The 15,619-nt window shown below is 37.0% G+C and overlaps 1 protein-coding gene across 5 annotated transcripts in view; it reads right to left on the bottom strand.

Moving 5' to 3' along the window:
• Positions 1-1,565: 1,565 nt before the first annotated feature.
• Positions 1,566-15,619, bottom strand: part of HCFC2 (host cell factor C2) — a 47,847-nt gene continuing 33,793 nt past the window's right edge. For 2 of the 5 annotated variants that reach the window (XM_060656566.3, XM_060656567.3), the window contains 2 exons: positions 15,334-15,619; positions 8,447-14,116 (listed from right to left, as the gene is read on the bottom strand). In XM_060656566.3, coding sequence (XP_060512549.1) covers positions 13,932-14,116; positions 15,334-15,619 — 471 coding nt within the window. In that variant the 3' untranslated portion in view covers positions 8,447-13,931. Of the gene's footprint in view, positions 2,657-8,446 lie in introns of those variants that run through there. The other 3 variants (XM_060656568.3, XM_060656569.3, XM_060656570.3) reach the window with 3 other exon arrangements.

The following is a 15,619-nucleotide window of genomic DNA, read 5'->3' as shown; positions in this document are numbered from 1 at the left end:
CTGTTACACTCTGGGAACCAGGAAGCGTTCGACATCCTCACGTGTCCACAGACCTTTTTCCGCATGGGTGAGTGAATGCAGTGAAGAAGAGTGAGTGCTGCGGACGGATGGCGGACGGACGGACGGACGCTGTGAAACAGAAGCCCCAGCTCCGAGTGCGCCACCGTCTCGATCTCTGCAATAAACTTAAGACAGTTTGACTTTGTATAATTTAGTAGTATGTGCTCGAGTTGTTCCTTTTTTAAAGTGAGGATTTGTATTTCCTCCTTTCTGTTGGTAATTGAACTGTTTTGTTTTGTTTAATATCAACAATTGCTATTGTACAGTTTGCCTAAAAGGCAGTTTGAATGTCATCTTGGAAGGACACTCAAATTTATAAGATAGAAGCAATTTCACAGATACAGGCTGAACAGAAATATTTACTTTGCCAGAAGGCGCCTTTGGGGGCACATCTGGACTAATCTGAGGTTAAGAACTCCCTCACTACCCTCTCATTTAAAAGATAATCTTCATTACAGAAAATTCAAATAGGCAAAAAAAGGAGGGGCATTAAGCAAAATCAACTATCATCCTACTATGCCGAAATAACCAATGTTAATATTTTGGTAAATATCATTAGTCCTTTTACTTTGCTAAATATGTATATTTTTATAAAAATGGGCTCATACTTGCATACTGTTTTGTAACCTGCTTTTTTCACTTAACAATATATTGTAAACATCTTTCCCGGGTCATTACATGGTCTTTTATTTTTATTCATTTATTATTCTGTTGTATGGCTGAACCGTAATTTATTTAATCCTCTATTGGACATTTTGACTATATGCATCTTTTCACAGTTATAAACAACACTTCACTGAATCTTGTGTACACCGATGACTGTTTTCTTGAAATAAATTCTTAGAAGTAGTATTGCTAGGTTAAACAGATACATAAAAATTGAAGGCCTTTGATACTTCTCTATTAATGTATTTATGAAATAGTTTCTACTTGATCCAGGCAGCATATCACTATATAACTGATAAAGGCCCTTGGTCTTTGATTATCAGACTCTTCCTCTAAAATCAGTTTAAAGATGACAACTTTAAGACTTGTATCAGTACAAACCACAACAAATGTCTAAAGTTAGTAATTGGTTGGTAGTACTGAAACTTGAGGTAAAATCAGGTCAAGTCTGGGTTATGTGGCCTTCATTCTCTGAAAGGACACTGGCACCCTGCTGGGGTCAGGTACGCAATCTCCTTCCATGCATGGGAGAGGCAGTGTCGGCTTCTTCCTTGGCCTGGGTTGCATTTAATTGCATGTCACATTTTCTTCCCCTAGAACTTCTTAACCAGATAAGCTTGTACATTAACCTAAAAGTGTTTTCTTTACAACTCTGGAGATACTGATTTTATGAGTATTTAAGAGAGAGATGGGCTTCAGTGACTAAGTCATAGGTGGAAGGACGTTCGTAACCTCGGTCTTCCCCCTCACTACCTCATTCTAACACAGATGCTTTAGTCCAGAGAGAATTTTGCGTGTTACCTTCCCAATGTCATATACTTGAGTATGATGATGTAAGCTATTTGTGTTTCTTTTCCTCCTACAGTGTAATATCTATGCAGTATTTTTTTTTTTTTCTTCCAAAACATGCCTTATTGCCTGTTTTCTAGATTGCCTTAGTGGGATGAAGGAATGCCAGTTACCTTTAAGGATTCCGGCTGAACCTAGTTATGAGGGCCCAACTAAAAGGATTTCTGCAACAGTATCAATTAAGCATGACAAATGAAAAAAAATCATTTCTAACATACGCCAAGAATAAAACCTTGAGTACAAGATTTTTAAAAAATACGTATTTTCTCTTTAGCGTAAGTCATTTTATCAGTAGTCCAAAACAAGACCATATTTGTTGCTTTATATGATAAAATACATTTCTGAATCACATGATACTGGGTAAGCTCTATACCAAAAGCTAGGCTATCTTAAATATGTATGTTTGGTTTCCCTGAATTAGACAATTTATGTTTAGGTATATTGACCCTAAACTCATATTAAGTCTTAGTGTAAAAAATAGAACAATCCCAACTAATACTCAGTTTTAATTTATGGTTTCTTTTAGAGCTGGATGTACTCCTTTGCTCACTACAGGTTTAGCTTCCTCTTGCTTGTTAGGCTCCAATCCTGATTTCTTGGCTCCTTGTGCCAAGTGCTTTGTATCTTCTGCCCTCCCCACCATGGCCTTAAACACATATGCTTCCCTCTGCCTAGAACATTCTTTCTCTTCCTGTGCCTGGCTAAGTCTCACCCTTCAGATTTTAGCTTAAACTCCATCAGGAAAGCCTTTAAAACTTGTTAAACCTTCGTATTACCACATAGAGAAAATGTCACCACCCCAAACCGAGTAGGTTTGTACACAGCCTATATGTTGGCTGCTACAGCCCCTTAGACGTTTCTTTTAAGACAATGCTGCTTTTTATACCTGATTTTAAGGATTTTAAAACCAGAAGGCAGAATCTCTTCAAGTCATGGGCCACAGATGACATTGGGATGGGTCCGTTTCTCTGGCTGCTGGCTATCACCTTTCAAGATGTAGGCTTGCCTAACAACACAGTTCCAGCTTTCCCTGACCGGCTCCAGAGTCCGTTTCCTTTGGCACAGCATGGTAGATGGATACCTGTGCAAAGCAACGTATTGTAAAAACTCCTTGGCCAAGGTTCATGCCAGCAAGCGTGCCAAATGACGGCAGTAAACTACGTGCTGGCTCTGTAGAAACCTAATGGCCATCAGGGGTGGAAATGACAAGTTGACAGGTAACTCCTCCATCTTTCACAACAATACAGAAGATGACAATATTGTGACAGGGCAGAGTGCACACTATTGGCTCTTGGCAGGTATAATTTAGGTCTTCCTTGAGTGTCCTCTAAGAGCAAACAGTAAGTCTTTGGCACCTATTTTCCAGGGCTCAATTTCAGAGTATATCTGAATGAAAGATACTTCAAAACTTTAAGCACCAGGTACTTGGTTGAAAACACATTGCGGGGCACCTGGGTGGCTCAGTCATTTAAGTGTCTGACTTTGGCCCAAGTCATGATGATCTCCTGGTTCACGAGTTTGAGCCCTGTGTCGGGCTCTGCTGACAGCTCAGAGCCTGGAGCCTGCTTTGATACTGTGTCTCCTTCTCTTCCCCTCCCCTAATGGTACTGTCTCTCTCTCTCTCTCTCAAAAATAAATTTTAAAAAATATTTTAAAAATTAAAAAACAAAACACATCACTAGGCAAAGACAAGTCATAACGGATGGTGCCTTACAGCCAGGGCAGGTATGCCAAGGGGGCCTATTCTCGCATACATAATGCCCAATATTCTGGTCTGCAAGAGACCAAGACCAAATCCTTATCTCAGACCAAAGCAATCTCTAATCAAAGAACAGAAAGAAATATTTGAGCTAACAGCCATTTAAGAAAATGGCAGAGTCATTCCTCACTTTGGAGGAAAAGTAGAACTTTAAAAAAATGGGTTCTTTGTGTACATTCCCAACCTTGCAAGTAGCAGTACCCATACCACAGGAGTATTACCCTGCAGGACAGTGTGAAGGAGAGAACTAAGCAACCTATAGTTTTTTATGGAGCACAAACTGCTGTGTGAGCAGGAATACTCACATCAAGGGCAGAGGGAAACAAATTCTAGTTTAGACTTCATTTCTTGAGAGTAAGGCAGTCTAGATACCCTCAATGACTCCTGGTTCAAAAAAACCAAATGCCGGGGGTGCCTGAGTAGCTCATTCGGTTAAGCATCCGATTCTTGATTTCAGCTTAGGTCATGAACCCAGGGTTGTAGGATCGAGCCCCATATTGGGCTCTGCGTTGAGCATGGAGCCTGCTTTCTCTCCCTCTCTCCCTCTGCTCTTCTCCCCAACTCATGCGCGTGCTCTCTCTCTCTCTCTCTCACTAAAAACAAAACGAATGCAAATGCTGAATAAGACAAAGTAATATTAGATAATATATTTAAAATATATCACTGCATTGACACGAAAGTAGGCAAAACTCCACAAAAATGAAGTGAAAACAGGAAAGCTGTGAGGTAAGCCAGCACCAAAGCCTGCTTTTGCCCCAAGAGTTCTGTTGAACTCTGGAGACCATGAACTGATGGGAGTGGAGGGGGACTGGACATAAAGCCTAAGGCTCACCTAGGCTGGAGTCTGGTAGGACCGCCACAGAGAAATGGGCAGCAAGGAACCTTGCCTGTTGTGATTTTGGTGCGGGTAGCAGGGGATAAATAACGACTACAACCTCAAATTCGTAATTACAGACCAGCACTCAAGGTCTGTGATCTGAAATCACAGAACCATCAAGCTGGTAATATAAAGTGCTCTCAGAGATGCCTGGGTGGCTCAGTTGGTTAAACATCCCACTTCTGATTTTGGCTCAGGTCACAATCTCAGTTTGTGAGATCAAGCCCTGCATCGGGCTCTGCACCCACAACATAGAGCCTGCTTGGGATTTTCTCTCCCTCTCTCTCTGCCCATCCCCAGCTCTGTCTCTCCCTCTCAAAATAAATGAATATTTAAAATGCTCTCAGGTTCGTAGTCTCTGGGTATCTGGCGGAGCAAACATACTCCCTTAAAGGTCTCAATTTTAGTCCATACTTCAAATAACCCCTATTTTCTAACAAAAGTAAGTTGAAAGGAAAATGGTACCATAAGTGAAAAAAACAAGAAAACAAAAACACAGCTTATACAACAAAATCACCCACGAAGACTCTTAATATTGGTACCAACACATGGAAATTGATATGTAAAGGAATAGAAGCATAGAAAATATGAGTAAGGAGCAAAAGAATACACAGAACAAATAAAATTTATAAGCCAAACAGAGTTCATAAGAAAAAAATAATAATTGAAAACTAAAAAAACCCCCAAAAAACAGGAGGGGAGAAAAGAATAAGAAAATGAAAGATGAAAGACAAAGCAAAAAGTGGGGAGTGGACAATTAAAAGATATATTTATGATGAGAACCTAGAAATAAACCCAACTTATATCTGTAATCAGTATGGATATATGGCAAATTTTCTTTGGCCTTATCTTTGTATTGTGTCTCTTGCAAACTCAAAATATAAGGTCAAAGAAAGATCGATGATATTCAGATAAAAACTAACCAAAATATTGCTACAGCAACAACAACAACGATGACAGAAGGCAATGAGCATTAATAGAGATAACAGTCACTACATAATTATAACAGGTTTAAATCACCAAGGAAGATCCAAAAATTCTAAATTAATATGCATTTAATAATAAAGCCAAAAGAAAAAGCAAACAGAACTTCATGAGAAATTGAGAAATCTAGTTATAATGAGATCTTGAGACTCTTCTATAAATAAATCAAGTATCAAGTAAATCAGTAAAGAGAAGATTTGTACAGCATGACTGACAAGTTTGATTTAATAGACACCATACTCAACAAGTGGGGAATGCACACTCTTTTCAAGTATACATGGAGCATATATGAAAACTGATCACATAAATCATAAAGCTAGTCTCAAATTTCAGAAAATTAAAATATTGTAGCTCATATTTGCCATTAAAATATTAGAAATAAAGATTAAGACAACCATAATGCACTTTTAGCATTTAGAAATCTACTTTTAAAATAACAATGGATTAAATATTCAAACCTCTGGATTAATCAAATGAGAAGGCACAAAATAAACTCACAGGAATGAAAATGGGTCATAACTACAGATGCCGAGGAAACTAAAAACATAAATATGGATTACTTCATATCAAAAAACTTAATGAAATGGAGAAGTGTTAGAAAAATTTATTGAACTTAATGAAATTGACTCAATAATATAAAATCCTAATATTCCTATGATCTGTAAAGAAATGGAATCAATAGTTAAAAATCTTCTCTTAATGACCAAATGTTTTTTTTTAAAGTTTATTTATTTTTTGAGAGAGAGCACACACACAAGTGGGAGAAGGACAGAGAGAAAGGGGGACAGAGGATCCAAAACAGGCTCCATGCTGACAGTGGAGAGCATGATGTGGGGCTTGAACTCATGAACCATGAGATCATGACCCGAGCCTAAGTCAGACACTTAACTGACTGAGCCACCCAGGCGCCCAGACCAAATGGTTTTAAAGACTCGTTCCAATCTTGAACTCTTCCAGACAATTGAAAAACTCATTTCATGAGGCTAGTATACCTCAAAACTAGTCAATGATGGAGCATAAAAGAAGTACTATAAGCTAGTTTTACTCATGAATACAGAAGCAAAAATCCTAAACAAAATATTGGCAAACTGAGTTCAGCAATGTATTATAAAACACACACACCATGACCAAGTTGCTTTATCCTGGAATTAAAGGTTGGTTCAATAATAAAGTCAGCCACCATTACTTAATACATTAACATCAAAAAACATTCAATCATGTAAATAGATGAGAAAAAAGCATTCAATAAAATTCAACACCCATTCATAATAAAACTATTAGCAAAGCAGAAATAGAAGAGAATCTTCTTAATTGATAAAGGCCATTTACAGGGGAAAAAAATTACTGAAATGTTGAAAGCATTCCCTTTAAACTGGGATGTTTAAAACAAGGATGTTCACTATCAGTTCACTATCAGTTCTTTTCAACATTGTACTACAGGTCATAGCCAGTGCAGAAACTAAAGAAGATGATTTTTTAAAGGCAGAAGCATCATAAAGGAAGAAAATTCTCACTACTTGCCGATAATGATTGTATTAAAAAAGTCAAGAGCATCTAAATACATTATTAGAATAAAAATTTAGCATGGCTGCTGGATCCAAAATCAACACATAGCACATGATCTATATTAGAAACAACCAGTTAGAATAGAAAAAATTTAAAAATTTACCATAGCATTAAAAATATATAAAAATTCATAGGAAGAAATCTAATATAATACATGAAGGCCTTTATGGAGAAAAATCATTAAAGTTTATTGAGAGATATTAAAAGAAGACCAAATAAATGGAACACAGTGTTTTTGGCTAGGAAGACTTATTGCTGAAAAGACATCAATTTTCTCCAGGCTGATCAACAGATTCAATACAATTACAAAAGATAATACACAAACTGGGAGAAGATATATATACAACATGTTTAACTGACCAAGGACTGGTACCCAGAATTTATAAAGAAATCCTATGAATCAATGAAAAAAAGACACACCTAATACAAAAATGGGGAAAAGACATGAATAAGTACTTCACATAAGAGGAAACACATTCATATATTTAAAAAAAAAAAAACCCTCAATTTCATTAGTAATCAGGGAAATGCAAATTAAACCCACAGTAAGACACCATATAATCACCACCCAATTGGCAAATAGGAAAGATAGTCAAGACCAAGTGTTTGCTAAGATATGGAACAATGGCACTCAACCATTGCCAGGGGGGAACGTAAACTGGTACAAATGCTTTCAGAAACAGTTCAGCATGACCAAGCAAAACCTGCTTCTTAGAGCTGTGGTTCTCAAATTTTTGGTCTCAGAACCTCTTTGCATACTTAAAAAATACTGAGGACCTCAAAAATCAGTTGTTTGTGTGGGTTATATTTATCAATATTTACCAAATTGAAAATTAAAAGAGGCATTTTCAAAACACAAAAATACACAAGTATACACTTGATTAGCTGTCAGAGTGATGATGTCATCATTTCTGGAAAAATACATAAACTCATGAAAAATGACAGTGAAAAGGACAAATAATGTTTTAGTAATTTTATGAAAATAATTTTGTCCTCAGAGAGCCCCTGAAAGGGTCCCTGGACCATACTTTGAACACAACCTCCCTGGAGCAAATCTTGTACATGTGCGCCAGGGGAAAGGTACAAGAATTCATTCATTCCTCAAATATTTATTGAGCATCGCCATGTGCCCTCCATTGTCCTAGACATCGTGAGTGTCTCAACAGACAAGATCAGACAAAACAGACAAAATCCCTGCCCACATGGAGCTTCCATTGTAATTGGCAGAATGTTCCGGGCAGCACTGTTTGATAGCTCAAAATGGAAAACAATCCAAATCTCCATGAACAGAAGAACAGATAAGTAAAGTGTGGGAGAGCCACAAAATGGAATACGATACAGCGGTGAGAACAAATGAAATGTGGTTATATGCATAAACACGGATGGGAATTTCAAAACCAATGCCTGAAAAAAGTCACAGAAGGATATAATGCAGGAGGGAACCATTTACATGAAAGTTAAAAACCAGGTAAATCTAAACAGCATACTATTAGGGATACATACATAGATGGTAGAACCATAAATAAAAACATGGGAATTATTAACAAAAAAATCCAGAATAATGTTTACCTTATGCAGTGGGGGGGGGGGGGGGGGAGGAAAAATAGGGGCATTCTGGGTATCTGAGAATGTTCTAGTTCTTATGCTGAAGGTTGAATACATGTGTGATCATTTTATTTCACAAGAAATATTTTAAAAGAAAAAAGCTATAAGGTTATTTAATACATAATTTCATCAATAAAGAGAGGGAACATCTCGTATTTCAGCTACTGCTGTGCACTGCAAATCAGCTAATTGTTTTAACTGGTAGGGAAGAAGCACCTGATAATAGAAAAAGAGGGATGAGATGCGCTACTCCTCACGGAAGTTAACCAGTTTCCCAAAGGTTCAGATCCAACGAGATGGGAGTATTACAGTCCTGCTCTGCCAGGATGAATCAGAGTCACCGACATGACACTGGTTAACCGGTTACTTTGTACACTGGGTGTAATCTCTTGTATAAAGCAGAAAATAGAGACAGGTGATGCAAATTCCAAAATAAATGGATGGAGACGCTGCCTCTTTACTGAATTCTGCTGACTTTCAATAGTACAAATTCCCTTTGGCACATTCTCCTAATAATGTATTTATGTATTAAGTAACCCCCCAAATACAGAAAGTGCATGGTAGTTATTGTTTCCCCACATTGGTCAATAACAGTGTCAGGCTGATCACACAAATGTCATAACAATTTTGTAATCGTGACTTTGCCAAGGTCATTGCTGGCAGTGACACTGCACAGATTAAATAAGGGATAGTTAAGGTGCAATTTTTCCTGATTCAGGAAAATAGCCATAAATTTGTTACACAATTTCAAAACTTGAAAAAAAGAAAAAAAAAAAAAAACATCTTGAAACATTCCATCCATCCCCTTTCCCCAAACGGCAAGCTAAAGTTATTATCTTGGGTGAGTTGCTTCAAGAGGTAGATCAGGCCTGGCAGCAAAAGGACTGCAACCCATTCCCAGAAAATGGGGAAGTCCAAAGTGTATTCTCCAGGCCCAATCTCGCCCCCACTGGGTCTAACACAGGGCCAACACACTGGAAAGTTCCAGATATCGCTGTAGCTATTTTAAAAATCCCAGGCAGCTACAAGACCTAAAATCTCACCTTTATTTAAAGTGGAAGGGACAACACCACCAGGGGGCGCTAAACTGCAAGTGGTGGCAGGATGACTGTAGAGGAGGGGTGGGGTGAGCTAATGGTCCAGCTACTCCGCCATCTTGCACCCCCCAGGGCAGGATGACTTTTATATCAGAAAGTCGGACCTTCAGAACTCTGCCCACTCTCTTACACGCTATGCTGCCCTAAGTATCACACCCACACCTTTATTATGATGGGCGGTCATTAATATACTGGCAGCTTTTTCCTCCCTCTCCAGTAAGAAACAGAGAAATTAGGAGGGAACCTTTCTCAAGTTCTTAAGGAACTTCCACTCTGTCTCCCCAGATACAAGGAATGAGTGATCCTCTTGGTCACAGCTGGATATTTGTTGGACCATGATTAACTAGTGGATAGAGTTATTCCATGTTCAAAAACAAATACAAGTCCTACCTTTTCTTTTTAACCTGCAAATGCTCAGGCACAGGTTCTCCTGTGCCTTCCTCAGTTCTCCTCCTTTAGCTTTTTGTCCCTGGGTGGTAAGGAGACCAGGAAGGGGGAGGTGGGTAGGAAGGGGGCCATTTCCTTCTCTGTAATAGCTTTCATAACTGATATAACACAAACTCATACTTTCAACATTTTTTTTTTTATCTTCAGAAGTAAACACCCTGACATCTCTAAATACTCTGCAAAGACTTTTTGTTGAACCAGCAAAATCAAAACAGGAAATAGAGAATCCTTCTGTTGTCTCTACTGCCTCATACCTGTGACTTCCTAACCTTCTCTCTATCTAAGGCCAAAGGCTTTATAACCTGTATTCTCAAGACTTTTGAATTTGAGACACTGGCATTACTAGTAGTCAGATTGCAAATATGATGGCCTTTAAGTATCAGGCCCTTGTTCAATTCAATTTATCCAAGGTACTAAATACACAAAAGAACCTCACACTCTGTTTCAGATGACCTTGCTGAAATGAACAATCTCACAAGTGGACATTTCTTGATTTTAGCTCCTCAGAGGATAGGAAAGAAGCAAATAGATACTAATAAGATACAGAAATCTATTCTGAACAAGGAGGCTGATATCCTTGGATCTTAAAGCCTTTTCTTTCTTCATTCAGTTTATAGAAATTTTTCTCCCCAGAATGTTGTATTTCATGTTTTTTCAGGCATGATTAAAAAAAAAAAAAAAAGAAAGAAAAGAAAAAAGAGTCTTCTTGAGTTACAGGAATAGTATGGAATCCCAACTCTAACTGGGAAACCTGGAAGGAAGTTGTGCCAATGTCATGTTGTTTTCTAGTGGTGTAAGAAACCTTTGTCCTATAAGCTTGGAGGTGACAATAGTGGCCTGACTTGATATGTATTAATGCTGGTGTTCCATGTCTTCCAGCAGTCCCAGTGCTTAATATCAAATAGGTAGGTTGTTTTTTCTAATGTTAGACAAGAGTCCATGGCTTTCCTATAAGGAAATAGTTTGGAAATATTTTTAGCTCATTTTCCATTCCATCCAATATTAAAAATCATAACCCAGCAATACCTACCAATCTCACTAAATGCTCAGATCTTTTTAGGTCAAAGACTTCTGCTTGAGACCTATACATACCTATGTTAAATCCCGTTTAGCCCAGTATATATGTGACATATTCTTTATTTATCCCAGAACTCTTAGGAACCGAAGTAAGAGCTAAAATCTGTTTCCCTATCAAAGCCTTCCTCCCACTCTGACCCCAATTTGAGAGAGGGGAGTGAGAATATGGAGAAATGTGAAGGTGACAATTTTCCTTAATCATGTTAACACATATTTAAGTACCAGTTAAATGGCTGATATGTGAGAAATAGAAAGACCCACTCTCTGCCTCAAAGACCTACCATCTGGCAGAGGGAGAGAACAATGCTAACAAGTAAGGACACAATGTTTTTTAGGCAGCTATGACAGAAGATTTGACAAAGGACAGTGGGGGCATAAGACAAAGGGGTCAAATCTACCTGGAAATGGAGCATGTCAGGAAATGCTTCATCTTGAAATCTTGAAAAAGGACGTGAATCTTGAAAAAAACAAATGAAGGCAGGGGCGAGTAGAAAAGGGGCCTACAGACAGGAGGAGTTACGGGAAGGAAGAGCTAGCGGTAGCATAGAAACCAAGAAAATGTCCAAGTGTCCAGGGAATGGTTAAGTTACGAATGACAAGAGAAATCACTAGATTTGGGAAATGAGAAGTTATCCCTGACCTTTGCTAGAGCCGTTTTGATGGAGTAGCAGGACAGAAGTCTGGCTGCTGTGAATTAAATGGGTGAAAAGCATAAAGACAAAAAATTAAAAGCGACTAGAGGACAAAAGAGATGACAACAGTTTAGATTTGTCTCCTGGAGCCAGGTGCCTTTTTACTTACTAGCTCAGCCACAGTAAGGGTTAGAGAGACAGGCTTTACATTTCTATGAGAAAATGACTCCCAAACACAATTCACTAACTTAAAAACAAGTTTTCGGATACAATCTATTCTTTATGAGACTGCCTATATTATTTTAAGTGAACGATATAAAATCAACATTTTACAGATTTACTCTGCCATCCATCACTAATTTTTCTCTCATATAGTTCAAAACAAATAACACCTGTAATTGGTTATAATAGAAAAGGTGCTTTATTTTACACATCATTGGTACATAATACATAAAACTGCCTAAAATCAGTCTTGGGAAATGTAACTGTCAGTTTATACCTTAAGCAGTCAAAGACCAAGTCTATTTTGCAACCTATTTCATTCATGGTAAGATTACTGCAATAACTTTCAACCTAATTAACTCTTCATAGGCAATGTTACAAGTGATTTTGATGCTACAAGTGCTGCAATTTTTTAAAATAAAAATACCTTCAGTTATAATAGACCAGACCTCTAACCAGAACAAATCTTGGCTAGACTACAAGTCTTTGAAATAACAGGTCAACAGTTTCACCTGCTTAGAGATGATTATATTTATGTAATTGGGTTATAGAGCAAGGGGGCCTCATACATGCAATCAGATTGTTGTTGTTTTTTTAATGCAGATAACAGTGAGTTTATAATACCCTATTTCTAGTTAAACTGCCAAGACAGTTTACTAAGCTAAAACAAAGCCAATACAATATCTTAGAAAATATAATTCTAAGAGCATGCAACATCAAAATCTTTTTACTACATATGTGAACCAAAGTTGTAGAGCCCAGGTAGAGGACTATGGCACAAAGGCTTGTACATCTGAATTGCTTATTCAGCAAGGAGGAGTAAAGAGTCATTTAACTCAGTGTAAATCCTCATATGAAAGATACCTGCATGATCTAGCCCACTGCTACTCAAAGGGATCTTCGCTTAGAAAATGTGCAAATCATAGGAAGCTAAATGCACTTCTCTTGTTATTTACCCTACTACATTCTATTCATGAACACGCAGCTTAAAGATCTGTTATTAACTATGAATGTCAAGCCACAGAGATCTCTCAATGGCATCTTTCAGTCACCAATAAATATGACCAGTGCTTAATGCACAAATGCCAAAAAACAAAACAAAACAAAACGATAACAGAATCTGGGCTAATTGTCAAAGTAAAAACATTTGTTATTTTCACAAATCCCTTGGTATATAGCAAGACTGCCTTTCTCTCTAGAAAATAAGATGTATTTAGAACCACAGGTTCATAGCACAACAGAGGCATATAAGCAAAGTAAACTAAACCAAATACTAAATAGTTACAAATGTGCACACTCAAACAAATATTCTATTCTTTGCTTAAAGTCAACTTCGTCCTTGTCATTAAGGGAAGTGCTTCAAGATGCAAATTGTTAATTAATGCAGAGAATAAGGAGTTAAAAGCCAGACCTTTTTCTAATAAAGCAGATAAATCATTAAAATAATTGGACTTGAAACATATACTTACTATAACTTTTCATTCTTACTCTTTTTATAACTAAACACACATATATACACAAAAAACCCTAGCATTTAATATGTGCAAAACTGCTTACCATTTATTTTAACTTTGGTTAAGTATTTGTTTAGCCTATACCAGACATATTATGGAAGCTATACAAATGATTACAAACATAATAATGAGGTAAGTTAAAATTCTACTAGTGCAAAAAGCAAGCATATGCTAAAAGCAAAGCATATGAATTTAACAAATGCAGAATGAAGCTCTCACCAAGGGAGGTGCTGAGACAACAAACCAGAGAAGCTCCTTGTAAACATTGTTTGTAAAAATACACATTTAAAGATTTAGGATTCATACAGCCACAAAAAAGGTATTCTAATAACACCAGAGTAGTGCATTTATTTTACCTTTAGAGTTTGGAAATCACTCATTATGTGTCTAACAGCTTGCATATTTTCTTCAAGAGAAACTTAATTAGTGAGACACATTAATTACAAATACTGTAGTATAAAAATCCCAGTTCTTTACAAAAATTATATATTAAAATATTCTATACACTTTAAATTAGTAACTGGAACATACATATATATCAATCCTGGATAATTAAATCCATCGTGGCCGGGAGTATTATACGTGAAGCTCGAGGACACAGCTACTCAGTCCACCTGACCTGGCATAAGGTCGCATGGTAGAAATAGATAGGCCTGGGCCCCTGCAGTTATTACGGCTCTTAGTTTGAACCATCTTTTCTGCGGTTATATTGCTCTGTATATTCACTCCAGATTTGTATCGGCAGCAGAACCGGGAAATTCCTAAAAGGTTCAAAACAAGCTACCTGTGGCAGAGTATCCATAATGCCTACCTGCATCTTTAAGGTTGCAATGGGACCTGAGTAAGCTGTCTAATGCTTATTTTTCAGTTGTAAAAAAGTTTATACAATTTTGAGGTAAAAACAATGCAAAAATAAAACATTTAGAGCATTTACAAAAATCTTACAAATGTTTAAAACACTATTTCAAAACTTGTGTCCTGTTAAGGTGCTTCTTTCTTTCTGCAATAAAGAGGACATGTACTTCAATTTTGAATTTTAAATTCCGCATGTTTTAGTTTCAGCAAAAGCAAAGTTAGAGCCATTAAAACACTTGCTAAAATGTTCACAGATATACTTTGCTTCTGATGAAAAGACAGCATTTTAGTGCTGAAAGAAACCTTATATGTAAATTCTTTTAACTCCCTCTTGTATTAATGAGGAAATCGAAGACCAGGTACATTAAGTGCTTTGGCCAAAAATATATTCCAATGTATCAGCCTGGTATGAATCAAGAAAACCCATTACTCTTTTTGTATTTTGCCATGATTCTTGGAAAATAAAGAAAATTCAAAACCAGAGTTTCTAAACTCGCCTCTTTCTTTTTTAATTTCTTAAGCTCTGTGCTAACTGTAGGTAAAGAAAAAAAATGAATCAAATAGCGGCTCCTAATATTAGTATCACAGATATTATCCAGTAGAAGACAGTTGTTAGAGAATCACTGCTCATATAGAATAATAAAGTTATAGGGAGTACTCAAAAACAGGGCCTTTACAATGGAGAGAACATCTACTAAGTAAGACAGCACAGTGTACAACAGCCAGTTACTAGAATCATCTCAATACCTCTAGGATGACTGAGTTACATGGCCTTTAGAAAAGATATTGGGGTAATAAAGCCTTCTAGCTTTTATCTTAATTTTACTATTTTCCTTTATAAAAGAGCAGTTATATAACTGTAAGGACGAATCCATACACTAATTTTCAGAGAGTCTTTGCTTCTTTTCTATTTTTATTTGGATCTAAAATTGAGCAAATACATTTTAAGAACAACTTACAAACTCAAACTCATAAGTGCTAGAAATACAGTCAGAGAATACTCTTTTAAATGACAAATCTTCATAACCAGTTACTAATAAATAATCATCACAATAGCTTCAGTAAAAAAAAACAAAAAAAACAAAAAAAACAACTCAATTTAAAGGTGCTTTTTTATTGTTACCTTGAAGCCATCGAACTTGCGTAGCTGGTCCATATCCCTTTTCATTCTTTGCTGATATCCTGAACACAATGGCAGGCCTGGACGTATAATCGATATGTGCATTTGCAAGTTGCCCAGCAGTTACTATACATGATGTCTTAAGACCACAATAAATCCTCATAAACACAAGTTGACTTGGATTATCTTGTATTTGTGCTGTGCGGATAGCCAGGTAGGCTGAATATTCCAAAATATTTCCAGAAGGTGAAGTTGGAGGTTCCCAGGAAAGGTGGATACCCTCAACATT

This window comes from Panthera onca, chromosome B4 (genome assembly GCF_046562875.1).
Source record: "Panthera onca isolate mPanOnc1 chromosome B4, mPanOnc1 haplotype 2, whole genome shotgun sequence".
NCBI lineage: Eukaryota > Metazoa > Chordata > Mammalia > Carnivora > Felidae > Panthera > Panthera onca.
The sequence above is the reverse complement of the archived record's forward strand: the minus strand, read 5'-3'. Positions and strand labels throughout refer to the sequence as shown.